The sequence below is a fragment of the Lonchura striata genome, chromosome 5 (assembly GCF_046129695.1).
Source record: "Lonchura striata isolate bLonStr1 chromosome 5, bLonStr1.mat, whole genome shotgun sequence".
In the NCBI taxonomy this organism is placed as follows: domain Eukaryota; kingdom Metazoa; phylum Chordata; class Aves; order Passeriformes; family Estrildidae; genus Lonchura; species Lonchura striata.
Genome location: NC_134607.1, coordinates 29,977,295 through 30,000,661, shown reverse-complemented (window position 1 = coordinate 30,000,661; position 23,367 = coordinate 29,977,295). Strand labels below are relative to the sequence as shown.

The 23,367-nt window shown below is 37.6% G+C and overlaps 1 protein-coding gene across 2 annotated transcripts in view; it reads left to right on the top strand.

The window, feature by feature from the left end:
- The window catches only part of MAPK12 (mitogen-activated protein kinase 12), a 31,149-nt gene extending 9,681 nt beyond the window's left edge, over window positions 1-21,468 (top strand). The window contains exons 3-12 of one of the 2 annotated variants that reach the window (XM_021555226.3): window positions 1,231-1,289; window positions 2,570-2,681; window positions 9,445-9,474; window positions 11,167-11,214; window positions 14,140-14,254; window positions 14,876-14,947; window positions 15,460-15,539; window positions 16,275-16,353; window positions 17,907-18,080; window positions 18,823-21,468. In XM_021555226.3, the coding sequence (XP_021410901.1) occupies window positions 1,231-1,289; window positions 2,570-2,681; window positions 9,445-9,474; window positions 11,167-11,214; window positions 14,140-14,254; window positions 14,876-14,947; window positions 15,460-15,539; window positions 16,275-16,353; window positions 17,907-18,080; window positions 18,823-18,893 (840 nt within the window). In that variant the 3' untranslated portion in view covers window positions 18,894-21,468. Of the gene's footprint in view, window positions 1-1,230; window positions 1,290-2,569; window positions 2,682-9,444; window positions 9,475-11,166; window positions 11,215-14,139; window positions 14,255-14,875; window positions 14,948-15,459; window positions 15,540-16,274; window positions 16,354-17,906; window positions 18,081-18,822 lie in introns of those variants that run through there. The other variant, XM_021555227.1, reaches the window with a different exon arrangement.
- The last annotated feature ends 1,899 nt before the right edge of the window (window positions 21,469-23,367 follow it).

Genomic DNA, 23,367 nt, shown 5'->3' with positions numbered 1-23,367 from the left:
GGTGTTGCTTGTATTTCCCCCCTCCATTTCTGCTTATGCTTCTCTTTATTTTCACATTTTTTAGAGATACCTGATTTGGATGACAGTTCTTGATGCAGGATCTAATGTCTGTATAGCCACAAAGATAGGGTTGAACAAGCTTATAAAGCTTTTAGCTTGCTTCTGGCAAAGTCCTGCACAGCCTCGTGTTGTTAAGAACAGCAAAGTTGTGAGTTCAGTCCCTGTACAGGCTATTCACGTAAGAGTTGTACTCAGTGATCTGTGTGGGTCCCTTCCAGCTCAGAATATTTTATGATTCTGTGACATAGCAGCCTGCACCTGGAAAACAGCACAAGCACTCTGAGGACTGGGAGTCTTCCTCTGAACAGACAGAAATGGTCAGGAATTAGCAGCAGAGGTAGAAAAGAAGCAGCTCTAAAAGTTTGTGTTATTTAGACACTGCCTGGATTATGCAGCATCTAAACTAAAATCTGGCTTTAGATTACTCCAGATACTTCTTTTTGAGCATTGAGTTCTGTGTATTTAATTTTCTGGTGTTCAGTGGTCTTGAAAGAAGCATTGGTATTTAGTGTAATGCACCCAGTCAGTTTATATAGTTCTCCCAAAACCCATACAAAGAGGAAAAGCTGTGATGGAAAATCCATTTTACTAGATTATTGTTTCTCTGTTCAGTGATAGAATGCTTTTGTTTCACATCTGGAGAACCTGAGGTATAAGCCATAATAAATAATATAAAGTTCTTGCTAATTTTTTGTCAATAAAAAAAGTTTCATTCTGGTTTCTTTGTACTTCCAAGAGGCTGTTGTAGTCTGTGTACCTAAATTACTTTGTTACTGAAATTAGAAGATGTTTAAAGTGCTCTTCATTGATAAGCAGCAGGCCCAGCTAGGTGGAGAGCACTTACTAGTGCTTCACATTATAGACTGTTTTTTCTGGTTTATTTTCAACACGCCAGTAGTTAAAGTGATAAAATACTGATTCCTCTTACATAAAATGGTTAGCCTCTGAATTTTTAGTTCCTGAATTTTTATGGGTTTTTTTGTCACAGGGTAAAACTGCCATCTGAGTTGTAAAATTGAACACGTAACAAATCCTGGCACTACTTTATGCTATGTTTATGCCTATAGCTAATGTCTCAATACGTTTTGGATTATACTTTTTCATGTATTAGGTGATTTTTGCTTTATTGTGTCAAATCATCCATTAATTTTTTTCTTTTTTTTCTTTTAGGTAATTGGAATTTTGGATGTGTTCACACCAGATGTAACACTGGAGAAGTTTAATGACTTGTAAGTTCCAAGTTATTTGTTTTTGGAGCAGAGGATTGTTGCTTGTGCAGGATGTTGCTTTTTAAATAGAGAATTTCAAAATTGTTGCTTCAGGGACTATTTTTTCTGAGTTTCATCTTAATATAACTCTTACATGTAACTTTGGTGGGCTGGAGTTCTCAGATTGTCATCAGAACCAGTTTCCTGTCTTTCAGTCCTTAATGAATGGTAGTTTAGTGATTCCCTAATCCACCTTACAAATACTGATTTCTTACTCTAAAGCCCAGGTTATTCAAATGGTAGGACAATTCTTAACCCAATCAAGTAGGCTGAAAATTACCCATGCTATGTGGCATATCTCAGTGGAATCCATCCAAATTCAAGGATCAGTTAAAAAGTGATGGTGCTGCTGAATTTTTTTGTATTTATCTCCATTGTGGTCTCTTGTGCCTCATGATTGTTTTCCCAGCCAGTGGTCCAAACAGCACCTGATACAGGTTGTTTCTACCACATCTCCTTGGCCTTTTGGTGACTTTTCAAACACAAGCTGTTTAACATGTCTGCTCTTTTATTTGTTTACTGCTACAATTCTAGTGAGTTAGAGTTGCTAGAGAAACAGTGCCCAGAAATCCTTTTGGGTGTAATGTAGGTTTCCTGTGTTAGTAGAACTGTTCTGGATTTCAGCCAGTATATCTATGTGTCCTAAACAACCTTGTGTATTGATATGTTAACAAAGAAAGCTATCTGACAGAAAAAATGTAGAAAATTAAGTACAGAAAACATGGAGCATGTATTCATATTGATTGTTGAGCCAAAAGGAATGTTGTCCATACTGTCTATTGTGCTAGAATTTTACACAGCATATATAATGGAATGCACATGTACATGATGAGCATTGAAGCACTGTGTTTTAAAAGAGACCCAAATATTTTACTAGTTCAGATTTTACTATTTCAATGAGGTGGTCATGACTGTGAGATACGTTGTCTTGCATTTATGTCTTAGTTTTTTGTGTAGCTGTCTTTGAAATATCATGAGGCTTTTGGTTAGTTTCTTTCTAAGGTAGTTCTGATAACTAGCAAATTTCCATAATCAATGACAGAACTGGGCAATACATTTTTAAGACAATCAGATGAAAACAGATAGGTTTGGAGGTAGAAGGATGATGAAGGAATTGTTTGGTAAATAGAATGATCTATAATTTAATATTGTAATTGAACTATAATATACAATTATGTTTAAATTTACATGACAAAGTTAATCTATTTGGTTTTCATTCTCTTCTTTTGTTTTGTTTTAAGCTACCTTGTCATGCCATTTATGGGAACAGATTTGAGTAAAATAATGAAGCATGAGAAATTAACTGAAGATAGAATCCAGTTCCTGGTATATCAGATGTTGAAAGGCTTAAAGGTTTGCCAGTTCTACTACTATTTTTATTTCACAGTCTTTTTTCCTAGTAAACTGATATGGAGAACTGTAAGTACTTGTAATTTAATAGCAGGATAAAATTTATCTCACCTAGTATAATAAAAATTATATATTAAATTAAAATAATTATATTAATTTATTTTATAAAGTATATTTTTACAGCTAAAAAATCCTGGCTGTCTCAGTTTCTCGTCTTACATCAGATGCTCCAGTCATAGTCATCATCATTAAGCTTCACTGGCTTTGCTTCAATGTCTGTGTTTAACTGGGAAGCCCACAGCTGAGCACAGCACTCCAGGTGTGTTTCACCAGAGCTGAGAAAAGGGGAAGGATCATCTGGCAATCCTCTGCCTAATGCATGAGGCTTTTGGTTGTCTTTAGTGCAAGGGCACAGGTCTGTTTCTGCCAAGGTGGTCAATCCCCAGCTTTGTCTGGTGCATGGCATTATTCCCTCCCAGGATTTTGTTGAACTTTGGTGGGTTCCTGTCAGCCCATTTCCTTAGCCTGTGAAGGTCTCACTAAATGGCAGCACAATAATCTGTTGTGTCAACATTACTGTCAGTTCTGCATCACTGGCTGAGTTGATGAGGGAGTCCTCTGTCCCATCATCCAGGTCAGTAATGAAAATGTTAAACAGAACTGACTTCAGTACTAGCCCTGGGGGGGACACTGCTGGCGACAGGCCTCCAGCTGGACTTCCTGCCACTGATCACAACTGTTTGATCAGGGCAGTTCAGTCAACTTTGATCTTGGCAGCCCAGTCACTGTCCATTAATCTAACTCCTATTTCCACTGTCTCTCAGGGTGTTATGAGAGTTTCAAAAGCCTTGCAAGAGACAGGGTAAACAAAACTGTCTGTCCTCCTGTCATCCACCAGTCCAGTTTTCTTATCATAGCAACTAACAGATACAGAAGGGCAAGTAAATTGTTTTACTCCCATCACAAAATGTAATAAATACATTTTCTCGTTGAGTCCTGATGCTACCCTGGATTTTGTGTTCTTATTTTAGTAGATTTTTGCTCACCTAGCCTTTTACATGTGCTAAGTAATTATCTTTTGTGTTCTACAGTTGTGCATTTAAGTGCTACAATTCCCATTTTACAAACGCAGGAACTAAAGTCAAGTAAACTAAACCCAGGTTTGGGGAAATGTGTTTTATTTAAACTGGAGGAAATTCGCCTCTAATCTGGATTCTGAATGTGGAATTACAATTTCACATTTGTAATTAGATCCCTAGTCACAAAGCCATGTCCTAATAAGTGTTGTCTTACAGACTGTATAAATTGAGTGGTCTCTTTAAGTTGCAGGTAACTGTCTGGGAAGCAGGTTTCAGGGAGAGGCATGTTATTCACCAGGGATGAAAAACAACATTTGTGCTGACTTTACAGGCAAGCATAATATGTGAACTGTAAAAAATTAGCTTAGGTTGAGTGTAGTGGAAAGGATGAATAATTAATTTAATTGTGGTGAAATGGCTTAGAAACATACTCTGGTCTTAGTGACATACACTGTGTAGCAGAGGCCGACAGAGCAGAACTTGTGGCCCCAAGGGTTGAAGCTGAAGTCTGTTGGATCAGTAAATATGGAAGACAAATGTAGCAACTGTATGTGGTTGACATACATGGGAAGAAAACAGCAGGAATTTATGAGGATATATTGGGCAGGTTTGTGGCAAGGCTTGTTTATTAGTGAAGGCTGCAGGGGTGGCTGCTGTGAGAAGACACCAGGAAGTGCCTCCATGCTGAACAAGTTCCAGCCAGCTGCAAAGCACACTCGCTGCTGGCTAAAGCTGAGCCCATCAGCAATATTCATGGCACATCTGTGGTATACATTTAAGGAGGGGTAAAAAAATGTTGGCAGCAGCTGTGAGAGGGGAGTGAGAAAATATGAAGCAGCCCTGCAGGCACCAGGGTCAGTGAGGATAGAGGGGGAGAAGATGCTCCAGGTGCTGGTATAGAGATTTCCCTGCAGGCCATGAAGACCATGGTGGCACAGGTTGCTCCTCTGCAACCCGTGGAGGACCACGTCAGAGCAGATACCCACACCCTAGCCATGGAGGACCCCATGCTGGGGCCCAGGGATGTGGCCTAAGTGAGGCTGCAGCTCATAGAGAGCCCCTGCTGGAGCAGGCCCCTGGCAGGTTTTATGGCAAGACCTGTGGTCCTTGGGGGACCCACACTGGAGCAGTCCACTCCTGAAGGACTGCATCCTGTGTAAAGAGCACATGCTGAAAGAGTTCGTGAAGGACTGTCTCCTATCAGAGGAACATAAAAATAAAAGCAGTTACATGGCAACCAGCTACCAGCAGGGATGCTGATATCATAACTGTGATAGATCATCTGTAAATAGTGGTTTACCTGAATAGTTTCTTACCCCATGTTTTTGAGAGTAAACCTGTACTTGCCTCAGAATTACCAGAAGGAAATAAAATATTATTTACCTACTAGACTGTTTTGTCATTTCTTATTACACAGAAAACTACAGAGAATGGTCTTTACTGTATACTGTTCCATTAAATTTTGGATTCTCATTGAACCATTTCTGCCAGAAGTACACACCTAGCTGAAAATATTTTTAAGAAATAGGAATGGTCCAGTGTTTGAGGCACATTCTTGTAGCCCTGTCTGTGCAAAGAAACATGAAAGCAGTGTTGCTAACATGCAGACAAGAAAGAAAATGAGTCAGTAATTTGTTTATTCTTTTACAGATACCAATAAATTAGCTGTTTAAGAAAGGGTTAGCCAAGTTTTTAATGAAAATCTTGTACTTTTTAAGGTCTACTGTGTCTGGGTTAAAGGCAGCACATCTGTGTTGATTTGGATTGGTTTTTTTGGCAGGGCATGGGGAACAAACATATACTTCGCTAGCACTCAGTAGAGGCATTTTAAGGGAAAAATGCTTACAACACCTGGGAAGGGGAAGTATGCCACTGTAGATCTTTGTGGTAAAACTCATTCAGCTTCTCAAGCTTAGCCTCTCCTTTGTATGATGACTTTGTTTTTCACCTTTTAACTTTGATGGAGTCTATTCTGAGGGGGGTTTTTGGTCTTAAAGATGTAGCATGCAATATGCATTTGTCCTTTCTAAAGTATGTAAGAACTTCATGGTATCTGTATTTATGTGTGGTCAAAGGCAAGAAGGCTGTTCATTTTGTCATGTTGCATATGCTACTGTAACATCCTTTTTACATGTGACTGTTTCATTCCTTTAAGGGGAAACTCTGCATGACTAATGTACTATGATGGGATAAGGGAGATTTTTTGCTAAGCCCCCCAGTTGTTTCCTTGCAGGCTTAATTTCTACATGATGTACCTCTGCTTTGCCTGTTGTGTAGTTGGGTCTTAGCTTGGTATTAAATTTTACTTACACGTGAGCTTGCATCTTGGAAGGGCTTTGATAATTTCTTTTTTGTTATTGTTTGACAGAAAAGCTGTGTATTGTCAAAGAGTACAGAAGACAAGCTAAATATAAATGTCTGTATATGTAGGTGGGAAGTGACTGGAATTTTCAGTCTTGGGTCCCTGTTATGCAGGAATGCCAGCTGGGCTCCTGTTCGTAGAGGTCTGGGGGAGGTGGCTGTCAGTCCTCTATTCATAATGTTTAAGAAGGGACAGACAGCTCTTGGGCCATACAAACACCTGTTCAAGCTTCTTTTGCCATATTTATGGTAAGATATACTACTCTAGTTCTGTCCTTGTTTCATTTGTATTTACTGCCTTTTGTTCACATTTATGCTGGATTTTTTCTGTTTCTCTGCTTTCCCTTCTCCCCCTCTGAATCATTTCCTCTTCAGTTTTTACTTCCCTACCAAGATGCTTTTCATTTTCATTTTGCATGTTGCCTAGAACACATTCTCCTGAGTCTTTGCTAATTCCCTTTTGATTAGCTTTTTATTTTTTGTAGAGATTACATAGAAAGAAAAGAATGCTTAAAATTCAGATGATTGTTGGATGACTTCCTAGCATGATCTGAAGCTTGCATTCCAGGATTTATGCATGCTATCAGAATTGTCTTTAGGATAATGCACAGAGCTCCTGTGATCCAAGGCACTTCACTTGTGTTACCTGGGTTCTTGAATCAAATATGGTTCAGGTGAAGTGGTAGAAACATTGTGAAGGTTTTGTCTACTCTGTTCTGAATCATTTTGCCATGGTAAGAATGCAAAATCTGTCAATAGATGGATAATTTAAAGAGGAGAACCAGTAAGAACAGGATCCCATTTCAGAAGGCTATTGAACAGAAATGGATAACCTGAATGAAGACTGGCACAGTTGCAGTGTTGCTACCTGTCAGGAGATTATGAAATGCAGTTTAAAAAATACTGCTATTTTTAAAGAAACATTGCAGCACAGCACCAGTATTTCAGCTTACAGAAAGGCTGATGTGTGCATTACAATCAGGAATAACTGCTATTTCATGTAATCTCAGTAGTGTTATGTTAAGAGGAGCATTCAGAAAACATAGGAAAACATTCCTAAGGGGAAAACATTCCCCAAAGTGTTAACATGATTTTGGTGCTATGACCACTCATAAAATCTTCAGTGGATTGAGAATGACAGCAAAACCATACTCTTCCCCCCAAACAGGCGAGATTAACTGAAACTCTGAAAGATGTAGAACTTTTAATTCCTATCTCTACATTCCACATTCTTGGGTGCCAAATGAATGGGTCTACCAGCTAATTCCTTACTGTGTACAGGCTTAGCAACACACACCAACTATAGAATATTTTAAGCATATGTTCTGGAAAATCAAGAGGCTTCAGTTAGAAGATACTGTGATAATTTAGAATGCAAGTAGATATTGTGATATCCTTGATCAAGATAGCAATGACAGAGAACATAATTTTCTTAATTTATTGGGAGTTTAGCGGTTTACAGGTACATTCCTGGTTTGGGTTTGTTGTTCTATTTTTTAAAGTGCATATGGTCTCCATATACAATTGACAAACTTCCTCCTCCTCCCGTCCCAGTTCACTTCATGCATATCAATGACAGATAAAACATTTCGTAGTTTTGTGTTTGCTATAGTGGTTTTACAGCAAACATTCTGTGAAGCAGCCATGTACCCTCAATATCTTGTGTCAGCCCCAGGAAATCCTGTGAAGGGCTTTGGCATTTCCTACGGGTGATGTTAAACCTTGCCCAATCTGCAAGTAATCTGCAGCAGGAACTGGTCTACTGCAGATGCCAGGACAGGGCTGGGCTGTGGCTCAGCAGCAGCAGCAGCAGGCCCTACCACAGCCTGGGCTGGATTGGTTACCAATTGGTTACAGGGTCAAAGGAAGTGGGGGCTTTTTTCTCCTCCCTTCCTTCGTTTCAGAACCTCTGAGACCACATCTAGTGTGGCTGGTCAGGTGTAGGAGAGGACTAACTGTCAGATTTTTTCAGTCACTGCTTTAAAAGCTTGGCACCCTAAGTGCAGGTCTTGTGCTGCTTAAGGTGTGCTGCTTAAAGTTCAGAAATTGAAGTCTGAAAGGCACATTAGTTCTGTCTGAAAAAGTTGGTTTTTGTTCTGTAGATTTGCTTTGTCTTGGTGTTTCTCATCAGCTGGATTATGAGGACCCTTTTGCAGAGGGACTGTTGCATTTATGAGGTTAATTGCCCATCCTGAGGGCTGCTTGGGGTCATGGTTGTGGCTGATTTGCAATTATCCTGCAAAGCTCCTTTCTTCTGTGTATTTCTGTGACATTATGCTGACTATTCCTGGTTGATCTCTGGCTCTGCCAGCTAGTTCCCAGTGACTCTCTTGTCCCATTCTTCAGAGTGAAGTAAAATGAAAATTCTTCAGGTGAAGATGGAGGACTTGCATCTTAATCATCTTTTCTCAAGTCTTTTTGTTTAAAAGCTTTTATTGTTCTCGTGTTTCCTAGCATCACTAGTATGGTCTGTGGGGGTTTCAGATCAGTTCCCCACCCCTGAAGGGACTAGCACATCCCAGGCTGCTCTTGGAAACCATGTCGTCAGTTCAGAACAACTTTCTGCATTTCAGTCTTTGCAAGAAGTGCATATATCTGAACTAGTTACTAGAAGTTCTTTTTACTGACTGTGATGAAAATAGTCTCTTCTAAGGTATTATTCAGCTGGTGAGAAAAACTGTGTACCTCAGTGGGGAGCACTTGGTGACAGTCATGGGTTTGAACATCTATATTTTATCAGGTGTCATCCCAAAAGAACTAGTCTTGGGTGTTCAGTTTGCTGGTTTGGCTTTTGTGAGCCCTTAAACAGGTCATTGAATGGGTGATGAAAATACTCAAGCAAAGAGAATGTCTTTGAACTTGACCTTTCCATTTTCCATTGAGGAAATACTGAAGCATGTAGCAAGAGTTCTCAGATAAGACACTTCATCCCAGTCTTAATGATCTCTTAAAAGCCAGTGCTGCTGAAAGATGTTAATCTAAACTATGATGGCACACCAGAGGCAGCTATTACAGAAGAGCATTTCTGATGTATAAAATAGCATGTTTCATTCATATCTATATATATATATATATATATATATATATATCAGTTGCAGTATTCAAAACTGATTTGGTGGTTTCTCATTATTATGGGAGAGAAAGGACAAAATGCTAGTATAATTATCTGAACATTAAAACCATAGCTAAAGGGATTTTCTATGCAATAAAATAAACATTTTCTAATTTCAGTTTACTTTAGCACCATGAAAAAGTTCTTTCTCTTCTACTCCAGGCTACTTTTAAACTCAGGCCTTCGACTAAAAAAATGCTTTCTCTTTTTACAGTATATTCACTCATCAGGCATAATTCACAGGGTAAGTGGAAAAACATGAAAGTTGTTTCTATTTTGATAATGTGAGTGATGTTTGTTTATAAGCATGTTTATAAATATGTCTGAAATTCTGTTTATAGCTTTTCTCAGTTTGTTGTTGCTGCCTTTGATTTCTTCTTCAATGGGAACAAAAGGTGGCATAGTTATGTCAGTGTAAGCTGGCCACTCAAGTTGCACTGAATACAGCCTAGATTTGGGGTGCCTAGATTACTTTGTGAAATTGAGTTGTAAGTCTCCACAAGAGCAAATAGTGTCTAAATTCAGATACATAAGAGTTGGGATTTTTTTGGGGTGGTTTTTTTTTTTGTTTGTTTGGTTGGTTTTGGTTTTTTGTTTTGTTTCGTTTTGTTTTAATTAAAATGAAACTTTTAGAAACAATGTTTAGGTTTTTTTTAAACATTTTATTAGTGTTCAGAGTTTTGGGGGAACTGTAGAAACTGAAAAAAATTGTCCAAAATTATAGATACTTAAGAACCTCAATTTTTTTCTGAGAGAAATTAAGCATTTGTTTCTTTTTTAATCCCTTCTCTGTATAAAATCCACTTAAAATCACTTCTGCACTGTGAAGAAGGAGTTCTGAATGATGCCTTTGTGGTACCAAGCAGTATATCTTCCCCCAAAATTACATTCGAGCAGTAGAAATTGTTCATTTTTAATAAAGTGTTAGGAGCACCAGAGAAAGTGCATGTTGTATAGTAGTTCAAGCTGGACATGGTAACTACAAAACTAACATAATGTAAGATACTTATATTCTTATTTTTGCAACTGCTGGGATCATGGTCTAAACTTACCGTTGCTTAGTTTTCTTCTAAGGTTTCTCTTGATGACCCCTGAGCTTCTTGGTTTCATTATGATTTTTTGCATCAAATTGTTTCTCTCGAAGGGCCCTTTGTTCTTAAAAGATCTTTGTATAAAAGAGGTGGATCCCAGTTAAAAAGTTTGGAGAGAAGATGCTTCTAAAGATCTTGTGCTAAAGTGTATCAAACAAAGGTTTGAAAAAGCTGAAGGAAAATGTATATCTAATTATGTATGAGTCACTGATGTTGCAGTATTACATTAGTTCTTGCCAGCAGTCTTCCCTTTGCTAAACTTTATAACTGTGGAAGATCATTAGAAGTCTCTAAGGTGGCTTAAGAGACTTAAGGGAATAGTTCTTTCATATTGCAGTTGTGTTGACTTTCTTAGGAAATAAATTTTTCCACAGAGGAGAGCATAGGGTTTTGTGTAAATTTTGTGTGATTCTTTCAGTACTCCTTCTAAGTCTGTCAGAATAATGAACCTTTATAATGCATATTTTGATATGCAACATGTACAGTTCAGAGCTATGTATGTGAATTGCTAACCTTGTGGTGTTAGTATTAAATGAAACAAAATTATGTCCAAACCCCTCTCATAGAAAAATTAGCAAATTCCTTCACTGGCAAGTATTTTCCTGAGGGCAGAAAAAAAGAAAAAAAAATATTTTTCTTTGAGGGAAAATAGACTGGAAAAAAGCCAAACATACAAGTTTGCATCCTTGTTTGTGTTTTGATATCATTTTACCTGTTGCTGTTCAAAATAGTTACATAAAAACTATAAAACAAGAAAGAAAGAAAGAAAGACAGCAAAAAAAGTATTTTATTGTCTTGCTGTAAAATAAAAAAATCCAAAACATTAATTTAAAATCTGGTTTCAGGATCTAAAACCTGGAAACCTGGCAGTAAATGAAGACTGTGAATTGAAGGTAAGTTATGTTTATTTGAAAAAACAGACGTATTAGAAGACAGATGACAACAGGTGCAGCAGCTGTGGACATGCTGGCTGGTTTCAGTGTTGGGCCAGGCTTTTGCTTCTGAATCACAATTGGCCTGTCCATCCTCACAAAACAACAGGGAATTGGAATGGGAACTTTTGTATCCTGGTGTGTAAGGACACATCAGCTCTTATGACCAAGGTTTCATCCCTAAAAGAGATGTAAGAATTGATGGGAGTGACTTGGTTATGTGAGAATTTCAACTTGAAATAAATAGAAAAAGTCTAATTCTACAAGCTGGGAGATACAGAAGATCAAAGGTTATGAAGAACACCCTTAATTGAATAAAATGTGATGCAAAGCACTACAAAAGTGGTTTTTAGAATGCAACATGCAAACGATATACTTGATATACTTGCACGTAGCCACTGTAATACAAATTTTGGTCTTTGAAGACTGACCCGAATGTTCCAGTGTCCTGTAATTTTAATGTTTTCCTATCTAATACAAAAAGCCATTGGCTTTTCCTGGCTTGTAGGTGGACAAATGGTGGTGAGTGGATCCCAAGGTACTGGGAAAAGAAGAGAGTCTAGAAAAAACAGTTGTGCATGGATGTCTTCCCCCCATACCCCCAGCTGTACTATTATATTTTGAGATGCAGGCCAGGTGTCTCCTGATCTGTATCTACTTATTTAACAATTTTTTTTCTGCACACTCTCAAAATGAGTTTATGCAGGCACAGGATCATATTGCCAGGAATAGTGCAACAATTTTCCCCCATGTCTTTGCACTCAGCAGCTTCCCTTGTGTCAGCTCCAGTGATGGTGACACTGTAAGCAAGTTGGAACAATTCTTTGAATGGGTAATTAATTAGCTATCAGTTTTTTCACAATGAGCTTTCTGATGCTCATTTTCCCCTTATCTGATGCTCTCAACTCCTACATAGGTATCAGAAAAGTGACAGTGGAAGGTGTATGAGGGGAAATCACTGCCCTTTCTGTAGTCTCAAAGTTACAAGTTATTTTTGTTAGTTACTGAAGCAATTTGGGAAAATTAAGTTTGCTGAGTCAAAGGAGACCTATCCTTAAGGAGCTGAGGGAAACTGGATCATTCTTTCCTAATTCACAAATTATAGAAAGGATTTTCACACATGCTTTGAAAATTGCTGTGAAAGTTCCAGCTGAAAAGTTGAAGATTAGAGTGTGAGAATAAAAGTTTTAAATGAAGATGTTGAAATGGTACCATGTTAATATGAAGTACAAATAGGTTACATTTGTTCCCTGAGATTAATGTATGTAAATGAAAATAAATCATGAGGTTAAAGCATAATACACAAATATTCTTGCTGTCATTTTCTACTTCTACAAATCCATGAAACCAAATTATATTTTAGCTGTTTCCAGTTCTACATGTCACAAGCCTTGGTAGATAAAATACCTACAAAACTGTGACAGAGTAGACTGTACCACATCTGGATTTTACTTGTTAGTTTTTTTTTTTTCTTTCCTCTACCCTCCCTGCTGGGAAAATATAATGTGTGCTGAATATATACAATAAAAGCTATATATAAAGGTTTATAAAAAAATTATATATCCAAAAATTTTGCATCTAGTAGTTCTTCAGTACCCAAAGAATCAGCCATTTAATAAGTATGAATAAAAAATGTCTCTCTTCGCATTCTATTCCTGTTTTTAAACTGATTGGTAATCAGCAGTTATGAGGAAAACATAGAAATTATATTTCCAGTATGGCAATAAAGATAAGCCATAACATTTTTTAGTCTTGATTTGTGAATGAAAATATAGTTTTCTTTTTTGTTAGTGCCAGGAAATGATTAAACTATCCTGAAGTATTTTAGAATGCTTAATTGCAGAGAGCATTACAAAAACATGACTCTTGTTTTAGGAATGCTCATGTGTCCCTATTAAAACCTCTGCCCTATCAATAAGCATGTGCAGTATGATTCACATAGCAAACTGTGGTTGCTCATGTAAAGCTTCATGTTTAGTTACCTGTGTGTGACCATGATTTGTCTTCAATAGAACTTCACTTACCCATGCATCCTGGTTCTTGTTAGAAGCATGAACTTCCCAATAAATACAAACTGATCGTTGTTCCAGGAGTGGAATTTTCTTGCTGTCTGCTGTACCTTTTGATGGTCCATACAGGTGGGCCTTCTTAAGGCAGATCTAGAAGTTGACAGAAGGCCATAACATTGATTTTTAATCTTGCTGCTGTACACATTGCTATATCTAGAGAGAAATATCTGAGAATCTTAGAAATAATCTGAATTGTGCGTAGCACTTTAAAATAATTGCACAGATCTTGCCTTTCTTACAAAAGGTTTTTCTGTAGTTGATGCTGGAGGTTGGAGAAGACTTGATGAGACTAAGTGATGGTAATTCCCTACTCTTGTTGCCAGTTTTCAGTGTGACATAGAGGAAGTCTTCCCTTGTATGAGTTAATCAGAAAGTAAAAATAGCAATACCTATTTTCTTCATAATATTGTCAGAACATACTCTTGAATAATTGTGCCATCTGTGATATGAGAGCAATGGACACTGTCTAAAATGGGGGCTGTTCTTTTAGCTGTAACTTGATACAGTGGTAATTCTGTGGTCAGGGAATTTTTGCATTAAATGTGTCCAGTATCTCTTTAATTAATAAGTGAACAATTTATTATTTTCTTTACTGGTCTTACAGCTTTTGATGGTGCCATAGAAGAATGTAACTTGAAAAAAAGTTGCTAAAATCCCTGTGCTACATCTGTCCTGATTTTTAAAATGATACAAGACACTTCAATGAGAAAAATATACAAAAATAAACTAATCTCTGCATACTGCTCCAGTTGTAAAGAACTGTATGACCTAGATAGCCAGCTATCTGATCTGAATGTGCCTTTTGCTTCCACTACAGATCCTGGATTTTGGATTGGCAAGGCATACAGACAGTGAGATGACTGGCTATGTGGTTACCAGGTGGTACAGAGCCCCAGAGGTCATACTTAACTGGATGCATTATACTCAGACAGGTGGGTGTCTCTTCAAAAGTATCTTAATAGAGCTAAAGCATTCACTGGATCAGGTGATATATAAACTAGACTTTGTTTCTGAAATGAACAAGAAATTGGAGGTTGAAATGACAATATAGTTATGCAACATTTCCTTGTAGATAAATTGCAGGTAATCATGTGGTGGTGAGTTTGGGGGTTTTTTGTATATATCTTCTCTGAGAGTAACAGAAAGTGCTAAGGTGATTGGAAAAAAATTATTTAAATTATACAGACATGACAACCTGTTCTTTCTTCTTGTGTTCCTGTAAAGGTGTGCTGCTTTTAATTTGAACAGACAGGGAGAAATGGCAAATGGAGGGAATTCAAATAACACTATGGAAGTTTTTGAAAGTATTGAAAATTTACTTCCTATGTGCCTGTTACTGAGGAACTCATTCTGCATATTATGAGATTATCTCCAGTTTGCTCATTAGAAACTCTGGTAGTTTTACCTGTGCTGTTCATCATACTTAGCAAGGCACACATTTATTTTATAACAGACTATAAAGGTAATTTTTATACTTACTTAAAATATGTTTTTCATTAAACTTTATGCACATTTAAACAGACAAGTTAATGTGCTTCTTGGTCTTTTTTCAGTTGACATCTGGTCTGTGGGCTGTATAATGGCTGAGATGATAACAGGGAGACCTCTGTTCAAGGGAAATGATCGTATCCTTCAATGAATTTATGATACTGATGTAAGAAAACTAGGAGAGGTTGTTATGTGATACAGTAAGTCTATTCAAAAACTGATGAGTATAAATTGAAATTAAGAGTAAAATTGCTTGCAGCTTTCTCATTAAATCGTTATTTCATATCTGTACCACTTTTGCACACCTGCCAATTAAAACTTGTATTACTGATTTTTTTCAGTAGAGGTGAATTTTGAATCTCATCTCAAATCATCAAGTAAAAGGCTCTGTGACAATAGAAAAGCCATATTTATGCCTGATAATATTAGAAAATTTTGCAGATGATTCAATTATTTGTTCCCAAATTATAGTATATTTTCTTTGCCTTTTCTAAGAGAAATGGAGAACTTTCATCTTTTATAAATCTTCTGTTCATTCATTGAATTAAGATATTTGCATTATTCTCCAACAGCAAATAAATGCATTACTTTTGCAGGATACTTAGTTTCCTAATAGTGAAAGAATTTGTACCTTATTTCTGGTATTCAGATCTGGACCAGCTCACAGAAATAATGAAAATAACAGGTACACCAACTCAAGATTTTGTTCAAAAATTGCACAGTCAAGATGTGAGTATTCTGACTTGTCAGTTGGTTTTCCATGTCTTAATTTTTCTTTAAGCCATGCTCCATTCTTAGGCTGAGGTAATATGTCTTGACTACTGATACAGTCCCTGATGGTCCTTCTCTGCCTTGACATGATTTGTGCACTCACAATAGCTACTGGAGATGGGGGGGTGGAATGACAGAAAATTATCAGAACAGTATTTAAATATTTCAGGATTCCAGTGTGTACCATATAAACAGCTGAGCTGATGCATGGCAACTTTCATTGTAAAGGTACTAAAAGCATGAAGATATTCAGAAAACCCAGTTTGCAAAAGTCTCTTTCTGTCCTTATGTTGATGTCCTTCTGATGCCCTTACCATAAAGAATCTAAATGTATTAATTAGAGTAACTGTTCAAATTAAATATAAAGGAATTATTGTATAAGGTTCCCTTCTAGAGATTGCTGTACAGTCACTATTATGTTCTTTCAAATAATTCATACGTATTTATTTGAATGGCTATATTAAATGTGGAGCACTAATAATTAAAACTTTGCATTTATAATTTATAAATCATGCTTTTAAAGCTTGCTTAAAAAAATGTTCCATTCAGGAAGAAGGTGAATATTATCAGAAAAAAATGCATTTGTACGATGTGCTGTCAAAATATTGTTGAGAAGTTTATTAAGAATATCGTTAACGTTGTCTCATTACAAAGGTGGTAAAGATCTAATTTAATATCCATGTTTCTTTTAAGGCAAAAAACTATATCAAAAGCCTCCCGAAAGTCCAGAAGAAAGATTTTGCATCCATCTTGAAGTATGCAAATCCTTTGGGTAAGGCTGTTTGTGTGGATGTGTACACCTTGTTCTTGTGTTTACATTGGAGGCAGCTGCATTATAATTCAGTCATGTGACAGGTGATGTGGTGGTTCTTGGGCTAATCAGTCTCTTGCTTTCCATAATTCATAATTTTGATTGTAGCAACTGAAGTTTAAACCCTGCCAGGAACCAGTTGTTTCTTAGAAGCATAAAAAAATTATTGTTTTGGGTTTCAATCTAGCACCTGCTTATTGGTTTTACTTGAGCAGTTTTCTCAAGAGCCCTAGCATATGAAATATATATAATAAAATTTTCTCTGTACTGTATTTGAACTACAGTTCTGAAAGCCCAATCTGATCTGCAGTTGAAATACAAGCAAATGGAAATCTGACATTTTAGTAATGGAATTAATACATCCTGAGAAACATCTGTGCATTCCTGAGAAACAATGGCTTGGATTCCATTGATATTAACAGCCAGAAGAGTCTACCAACTGTGCATAACTGTTGACATGACCTGAGGCAGGCAGAGCTCTGAAATTACTTTCCTTAAGCATTATCAATTCCCCAGTGATCCAAACACTAACAAGCCAGTTTTATTAGAATATTAATTAGGATAATTGAATTTTCTCAAGTTAAGTTAAAATTTTAGGTTCAGATACAGTACGAATAAATCTGATTAATAAACAGCTCTTACCCTTACTGTATGGTTAGCTGATGGGTAGCTACAGCAAGCTACACATTTCCATTTCGTGCTTAGGATGTCTTTTATTGTTTCTGCAGCTATCTGGCTGCTTCTGGTCTGGAATAGGAGTTTAAAGAGAATATGCAACATGGCAAGCAGAAGTTGAAGTATTCTGTCCCACACTTCTTGGGGTGAAGCATCACTTCCCACACTGCCTCTGCTTCCTTTCACCTGCTCCAAACCCAAGAACATCCTTTCAGGGTAGAAAAACAGAAAATAAACAAATCATTCATCATACCTGTTTACACTAGTCCACTTTGACAGTCTAGCTGACTGAATCCAGAATCCACAGGAGGAGAACATGCAGAATTTAATGGGTTGTTTTGGCTGAGGTCAAAACCACATAGCAGATAAAGTTTGACATTCTGAGTATGAACAACTGACCTGTCTTAGTGAACTTCAGAGTTACTTGGTTTGGATTTGGTGATGCAGGGCACAGTTCTCATTTCCTGTTCACATCTTCATTCAGCTGCTGTCAGGGAGTGATGTACCTTAGAGCCACAATGAGTGTCAGTGATTAAAGACACCCAGGAAAGCCACAGGCACAGTGGTCCTGGAGCCAGAAGCTGGGAAGTCATTAGCTGAGATGTTTTCTATATTGCATACAGAAGCAAGGGAGCACCTCTGCATTGCATCAGGCTTTGTACTCATCGCAGCTTACTCACAACAGTCATGCAGAGAGGCCCCACTGGCTATAGTGGACATGCAATGATTCTGTTCTATTACTCCATGTATTTATTTGCAGTACCTCCAGGGCAGTGTTACTGTGTACAGGTGGGATCAGATGTGTGATTTGAATACACTGATGGTTTTCTGTGCAATAGCTGTTAACCTTTTGGAGAAGATGCTGGTGCTGGATGCAGAGAAGCGAGTCACAGCAGCTGAGGCTTTGATGCATCCTTACTTTGAACCAATTCATGATCCCGAGGAAGAAATTGAAGCTGAGAAATACGACGACACCTTTGATAACATGGATCTTCCACTAGATGAGTGGAAGTGTGAGTTTAATTTTCTGATGTCTTCAGAATTAACCAGATTGAAAGGCCATGCAGAAATAAAAATGTTCCCCCTTACAAATTAACTCCTCTGCTTTTGATTGAATAGAGAAGTGCTACTGATAAGCCACTCTTACAAAGTTCTTGTGGAAGGATCTGTAAAGGTTTCTTCTCTGCTTCCTAACAGAGGCTGTCCTCCATTTCTCTGATGTTTCTGTCCTGTCTTCTGCAACATAGAAAAGAAACCATTTCTGTAACTCACCTTTCAGTGAACAGTGCAGGTGAAGAGATTGTTTGACTGCAGTGGTTGCTGGCCCTAAGTTAGAGTCTCTGAGGAAGAAAAAACATATCTGTGTCATCAGAGATTTAGGTCTAATCTTGTTTTCATCTAAGGTCAGAAGTTTGTAGTTTGGCTTTTAAGTGAGGACCTAACTTTTAAGTCTAATGTGCTCAGTAGCTCTTGCTGAGGATATTGCCCACTAGCTGATTGAATATTGCATGCCTTTGAAAGCACCTATACCATTTCAGTGTTGGGCTACTTTTTCAAATCTGAAATGGTGAAAAGTCATCCTTGATTCCCTTACTTCTTGCCTGAAGAGGTCTTCCTCTCTTTTTGCCTGAAGAGGTCTCTCTGATCTAGATCAGAGCCCAACCATGCTGGGGTTGCACCTTGCTCATTCATGTTTGTGCAGCTCCTTTTCTGATTAGACCACAGCAATGCTATGTCTATTCTGTTGTTTTGCAGGCATTACATATAAAGAGATTTTGAACTTCAAGCCACCACAAACATTGGACTCAAAGGAGACAGCAGTGTAATTGTATGGCTCAATATTTTCAGAACTCTGAGGAAGGCAGAAAAGTTGTAAATGTTTGTGACATTTCAGGTGTATAAAACTTCTTATAATAAGCTCTATGTAATCTGTTTCATCAGCACTGTAAAAAGGCAATGTCCTTTACTCTGCATGTGGAGGTTGATGCCTTTGGGCATAGTATTTCAAAAATATCCATAAACTTATTTCTGCCTACAAACTTCTTCCTTCTGCACAAAAGGACTCAGACTGCAATAACCTAGTGGCATCCTCAAAAGAGCAGGACTAATTCTTCAATGCAAAGATCAGAAGAGTACAAGTTACCACCCCAGGCAAGCTGAGAACACAGGATGTCTGATGTGCTGTGACTGCTTTCCAAGGCCACTGAACCATCTTGAATGCACAAAGTATTCATGCAACTTCCTCTGGAATATTTCACTTTGCTGAGTTGCCTGGGAACACTCATCATCTGTTACCTCAGGGACTGCAGTGGGTAGCAGAGACACAGCCCAAGTGAGTGCCTGCATCCCCTGTCTGATGTGAGTGGAAAAGAACCACAGAAGTGTTGATGTCCTAGATTTTTTTTTCAAAGCATAGCAGGACAAGATTTCATAAACTCGCTAGGTGAACAGTCACTGGATATATAATTACTGTATAATATTTTCCTAAATACAGTGCATTTTCTTTGTATAGTAGACTAGGGACCAAGGATTTACAGGGAGAAATTTTTCATATTTTCTAAAATTTTGTAAGCTCTCCAGCATCTTAGTTTTGAAATTATCTCAGACAATCAGCAGTGCTGATTTTGAAAATAAAGCTGCATAGAAAAAACTTTATAGAAAATGAAATGAGGACCAAAATTATACAGTACAGCTCTTTGTTGGGAATACCTGAGCAAGCTGGTTTTTTTTCAGTGTACAAAGCTGCTACCAGGTGAAGAATAATAATTATTCCCTTTTTTTTACCCATTTGAACTCATCTCACTTGGAAAAACATTCAGACATTTTGTTGAGAGGTACGTTAGCAGAAGGAGTCAGCTTCCTGATGGGATAGATTGGTTAGATGCTTCCTGAGTTCCTCTTACTGTCCTGTTGCTGTATTTTCCTAGGTGCATTATTTGTAAGGGTCTCCAAGAGGTGGGAAAAAGAATTGGCAAACCTTTGTGAAGAATTTCAGTGTGAAATTGCTTGTCTTTCTTAAAGGTAATATCTTCACAGTTGACTGTTTGCGTGCGGGTTATTCCAAATGTAATATACTGTGGTGTGTTACTACTGAGTGAAATGAATGTGCAAGAAGACATTGACCTTAGCAGGTAGTAACTGGAAAAAAAGAAGAAATTACTTGGGTTTTTTTTACTTTAATATCCAATATAAAAAATCCATAAGTTTAATAAAAGCACAGTTACTGTGTTTCTTTCAATTAATGATTGAATTAAACACCTGTAAGTATTAGCATTTGTTTAAAAATTGTTTGTGATGAGAGTTGATTAGCTGAGGTGGAGACCTAGAGAGACTAAATAGTAACAGAAACCGTAAATTCATGTATTTGACAAATCATTAAAAACTATGGTTTCAGGATGGCATGAAAAAAGTGCAGAGAATGTATATTGAATCAAAATATTTTCCAAACTACAAGTTTCTCACAGAGGAAGGCATACTTAAGAGTCATAACCCATTTTGCACTATGGACTTTCTGCTTTGTCTACACTTCTGTGTTAAATAGAAACTTCATATTTTACAGAATAGATATTTTCTCTTAGGATCATGTTCTTTTGTCTTCTTAAAAGTTGTAGGAGAGAAAAGTGCCTCTTGGAATTAGTGGTGTTGAGAGACTGAGTCAATGGGAAATGAAAAATGTCAGACACTTTATAGAAAATGCTGCCTCTATATTTTAAATGGATTTCAACATCCTAAATTCTAGCAAACGCCTACAGTCTGGAGATAATGCAGATGGCTCAAATGTTAGTCAGACTAGGAGGGAGCAATTTTAATTGAAAAACTGTTTTGCATTTTTTTCCTAAAGGCAAATGCTTCAGTGGGCATTTCTACAAAGTCAAGCCCTAAAATCCTCTACTGGCTGAGGTGAACTTTTCTCTCTCTTAATTTTAACTTAGCATTGGAGAAGCAGCCAGCACATTTGAGAAAGACATAAAAAGATAGTGTTAGCTTTTCTTGGTAGTGGAGAAATACAGAACTCTTAAAGTAACTGAAGACCTTGATGCATATGTCAGCAAAAACAGAGGTACTGCTGTGCTCTCAGCAAATGGCAAAGGCAACATCAAGTTGGTCAAGAAGTTTCTGTGAAGAGATTGAATTCTCCAGAAATGGCTCCAAGTGGCAGTAGAGATCATTAAAAGAACTGTGAGGTGAAAGCAGAAATACTTTGCAGCAGAGGCAGCTGCTACTCCAATGGGAGAGACAACAGTTCCTAAGCTTTTATTTGCTATTCCTACTGGTGCTAAGCAACTCAGGTATAAGAACACAATTTCTGTTTGCCTTAAAAGAGAAATGTAAATATATTCTGCATGTATATGAAATGTGTTGTGAAAAATAAAGGTTGTGAGTTTGTTTTTTACACAATAATGGTCTTATTTTCCCCCAGATATATAATCAGTACTGAAAATATTATTTTCGGTAAAGGGATCTCTATGAAACTAGCATTGTAGGTACATACTAGCTGCTGATACAGTTTCTTTTGGAAGATAGTCAGATGCTAATCTTTCTCACATTTTCTGAACCCAGAGTTGCTACAGAGCTGATCTGACTGTACTATTGCACCAAATTATTTCTTAAAAGCTTCTTGGATTTTACCAGACATCTCTGCTTTGTTCTGAAGGACAGGATTTTGGTTCTTAAATGCAGTTGCATTTCTCAGCCTGATTTTAAAAGTCAAAGTCAGACTGATGGTCATCAAGCATGTATATCTTTGAGTTGGACAGGGAAGTTTGAGTTAACAGAGTTCCAATAGGATATATGGGGCTCACATGCTCCCTGACTATTTTAGAGCAAGATTGTCCATTTAAGTATGTCTTTTTTGCACTGAAGACTCATCAAATGTCGCTTTTTGATAAAGTGTTATTGTGGGCCAGATGTGGTTCACAACTTCCTTTCTTGATTATCTTCCTTTTTTAAATAGGATATCAGTGAGGTGCAATGTGCCCTGCAAAATGTGCTCAGAAAATGCACTTTGTTCTCAATTGGGAATTACTGGGCATATGAGCTGGGTGGGATTCTTTGAGATTTCTACTTTCTGATCTGCTGTTCAGAAATGAATACCAGATACTTGTGGTCTGTTACAGCTAAGGTTCCCAAAGAATGAGGCATCTGTTAGATGCTGTCATTCACTGGATCTTGGTATTTTGATGGTCCCTGCAGGGACCACAGAAAATAATAGGGGCTCAAAACACCTGCTGTCTCTGCTGATTAATTCTCCATCTCCTGCATACACTGGTGACAACTGGTTGTATAAGCCAAACAATACCAGAAGCAGTTTAATGCATAGCAGCACTTAAAATCTCCTCCTAAGTCTTCATAAGAATTCAGAAGCCTGAGTTGGAGAAAGATCAAGGGTGGAGGACTTCTATCATGCAGACACTTTGAAACTTCATGGAGTAGCACTTAATGAGCAGCTCTTGTGCACAGATCATTTGTAGCCTGTGGAGTAGAAATATCTGAAAACTGCATTTTCAGCAGCCATCTGCAGCTCTGAGGCATGGGACTGATGTATGCTTTTTAGCTACCAGGAACAGCATCCCACAAGGAGGTGAGTGGGGACAAGGAAAGTGTTTTAATGATTGATCATTTTTGTCTGCTGCTGTCATGGGAACTCCTTTATGCTTATTAGCCTTGTTACTTTTCTAGCTGGTAGTTTTCTAGTTTGTGGTCTGCTACATGAGTAAACAATGAGGTACATTTCCCAGCAAAGTTAGAGGGATCCAGGTATGCAGCTCTTATACTTGACATTGAAGCATTTTGAATAGGCTGTTATCTTTGAGAAGCAAAATAGACTGCCAGTGAAACACATGAAATGCAAGGAATGGAATTGCTCAGGTCCTGTTTGAGAATGTTCTTGGTTTTAGCACTTGGTGTCCTGGGAGCACATGCTGCTCCTGGGGAGCAGATAAAGTCTCTTGATGTATTTGCATGGTGCCAGCAGCTGTGAGGCTCCTGTTAGAGTGATACTTGTAATAGCAACACCTAATCCACTTTAGTCTGATACTAATGGGAAAGTCACTATTACTGTAGCATTGTTATATCACAACTCATAACAGCAAAATTGTACTGCCTGGAAAACCATGGGAATTTAGTCCACAGGGGTTTGGGCCATGACAGGTTTTTTTAGGCGTTTTTAAAGTCCCGTTTATACATGATAGTTCCTGCTGACAAGTAGCACACTTTGGCATGTGCCCAGACATTTTGCTGTTCCTTTGTAGCTCCTTACATTTTTGGGTTTGAGCCAAGTTTTGGGTTTTTTGGGGTTTT